This window comes from Sinocyclocheilus rhinocerous, unplaced genomic scaffold (assembly GCF_001515625.1).
Source record: "Sinocyclocheilus rhinocerous isolate Xijiao unplaced genomic scaffold, SAMN03320098_v1.1 scaffold1247, whole genome shotgun sequence".
Lineage (NCBI taxonomy): Eukaryota > Metazoa > Chordata > Actinopteri > Cypriniformes > Cyprinidae > Sinocyclocheilus > Sinocyclocheilus rhinocerous.
Window position 1 is genome coordinate 199,996 of NW_015630573.1, and position 2,713 is coordinate 202,708.

The window sequence follows — 2,713 nt, forward strand, 5'->3', positions numbered from 1 at the left end:
AAATACCTGCTCCAGACTCTTTCCAGACCATCCAATTGCATTCATCTTCCTCCGTACCTCCCACTGCTTCTGATAGGCCAGAATGTGATTGAGGGGCCAAGAATAGGGACTACTGTATCGTGGCCTAGAGATCTAAACACACACTCCCATTAAAAATCTAACATGATGTTATATATTTATATATCTATCTATCTATATGCTGACATTTAGTGCCACTGATGTCATCTTTGTTAATATATTATATATGATTTGGGAACATCCTTACATGTGACACATACCTCTGTAGCAGTATAGTCATCACACCACTGGATATACAACTAGAAAGAACAGGTAAAGTTTCACTAGTCTGCACAGTTTATCACTTTTAAAATATTTATGTAAGGATAAAATACATATAATTAGAGAAATCCACAAGCAAAGATACAAAATGTGCTGGAAATTGAGCTTTTTGTATACAAATGTATCAATCAGATTTTGTGCATATGGCTACCATTCAAAGGTTAGGGGTCAGTAAGGGTTTTTTTTTTTTTTGAAAGAAATTAATACTTTTATTGAGCATGGATGCATCATATTGATCAAAATGTACAATTGTTACGAAGTAACATTCCATTTCAAATAAATGCTATTCTTTTTAACTTTCTGTTCATTAAATGATCCTGTAAAATGGATTAACACATAAGCAGCACAACAACAACATAATATTAGTAATAATAATAATAGTATTTTCTTATTTTATATTATATTAGTATATTAGAGTAATATATTAATAGTACATAGTACATGAAGGATAATGTGACACTGAAGACTGGAGTAATGGCTGCTAAATGTTCAGCTTTACCATCACAGGAATAAATAATTTTTTATATCAAATAAATTATATTTTAAAATATATTCAAACAGTTGTTTTTGTAAAACATACTTCATAATATTACCCTTTTACTGTATTTGAACCAACTAAAAGCAGCATTGGTGAGCATAAAAGACTTCAAAACAAAATTGTACCGACCCCAAACTTTTGAAAGGTTTTGCATGCCGACGCGTGCAGGTCTGTACCTCTGCAGTCAGCAGCATGTTATTGACCAACTCCATGTAAGCCTTCATCTCTGCCCTCTGGACATCATCCAACCCGTCACTCAGAGAATGGCCCTATGGACAGCAACAGTCAAATATTGTAGGATTCATGTGGAATTTGTTTTTAGAGTGAGAGTGATACCTTTGCCTTTGTGAACTGAACAATCAGCCCCAATTCTGACACAACTTGATTTCCAACGTGGATGAAAGGAACCTTCCCTAATGAACAGAGAGGAAGAGACATTTCAAGACATATAAACAAACTCTAACTAATACATTTAACCTGACAAATCCGAAGCTCTTAACCACCACCCTTCCAACATAAGATAAGACTACGTAAAGCATTAAAAAAATAAAACAAAAAACTGAAAATGAGTGACTGTAAAGTAAAGAGTTTGGTTGCTCACCTGAAGGTGACATGTATTCAGCATTGGCACGGCAGGACACCAGCACTGGCAGGCCACACATCCTCAGAAAAGTCTGCAAAACAAGAATAACTTCACTAACAAAAATATATATTTGGGCTTCAAGTTGCCAATGTGAATTGGTGAGTGTGTAAATTGACAAAGCGATTAAGGCACTACTTTTCACCTGAACGGCCAGAGAGGATGCAGAATCTGACAGCAAGATTTGATCCTCTGCAAAAAAACAGAAAAGAATATTAATGTGTGTTTCATTTGACATCTTTTGTAGTTGCAAAGAGTTCATTCTAAATGTATAACTAATAAACAGCTTCTTTTTTTTTATCGGTTACCCTTAAGAGGTTGGTACAGAGTTGCATTTTCAGGCCATGGCTCAGCAGCTGCAATAGAAAATGACATGATATTAAATACTGACATCTCACAAATAATACTGTATATAATACTGTATCTTTCCATTTTTTTAGAAACTCTTGACCCTAAAATATCTATCTACGCTCTATGTGGGCTTACATTACATTAATAAACATTTAATGGGTTTCTTTATCTTTGACCCTGACAGTAGCACTGAAAACAAAAGAACTGTATCTGCTAACATCTCAAATAAAAGACTCGTAAACAGAAGCAGTGGCTTAACTCTACTAATATGCAGAGAAATGAAATGACTGTGTTGAAAGTAAGTACCGATTATTATCATCCTGACCTGCCCATCTCTAGCACAAAACACTAACACAGGCATATGGACTCGCTGCATTACACACAAGCCAAAACATTACCTGCAATCTGAGAGACGAAAGCCTCTGCAGCAAGAGACATGGCGGCGCAGAGGAAATCTACTTTAATCTAAGCACAACAACTGATCGAAAAACTGAAATGGCATTCATTTCCCACGCAAGGGCAAAGCAAGCTCCTGTCCCAGTGTAGTGACGTCACCCTGGAGTTTTTCCTGCTTTCTAGCCAATCACGTTCCTGCTTCTTCTTCTTCGTCTTTTAATTTTATTGGCGGTTGGCAAACCAACTGAAAGGTGCATTTACCGCCACCTACTGGACTGGAGTGTGGGCAATCGCTTGATAGAAAGGAAGGAGACGAGAACATTTTTTTAACCTATATATTTCTATTAAATTCTTTCACTTATCCCAGTATTTTTCAAATAATTCATTAGGAGACTATGTATTTTCCTAGACATTGTTTTTCCTAGCAGATTTCCCACTGTCATGTTTTG

The 2,713-nt window shown here is 35.9% G+C and overlaps 1 protein-coding gene across 1 annotated transcript in view; it reads right to left on the reverse strand.

Moving 5' to 3' along the window:
- Window positions 1-2,428, reverse strand: part of LOC107740585 (metaxin-2-like) — a 7,218-nt gene extending 4,790 nt beyond the window's left edge. The window contains exons 1-8 of the mRNA XM_016553049.1: window positions 2,267-2,428; window positions 1,826-1,873; window positions 1,663-1,709; window positions 1,479-1,551; window positions 1,214-1,290; window positions 1,054-1,146; window positions 279-317; window positions 7-132 (exon numbers count right to left, since the gene is read on the reverse strand). Coding sequence (XP_016408535.1) covers window positions 7-132; window positions 279-317; window positions 1,054-1,146; window positions 1,214-1,290; window positions 1,479-1,551; window positions 1,663-1,709; window positions 1,826-1,873; window positions 2,267-2,306 — 543 coding nt within the window. The 5' untranslated portion in view covers window positions 2,307-2,428. The remainder of the gene's footprint in view (window positions 1-6; window positions 133-278; window positions 318-1,053; window positions 1,147-1,213; window positions 1,291-1,478; window positions 1,552-1,662; window positions 1,710-1,825; window positions 1,874-2,266) is intronic.
- Window positions 2,429-2,713: the final 285 nt, after the last annotated feature.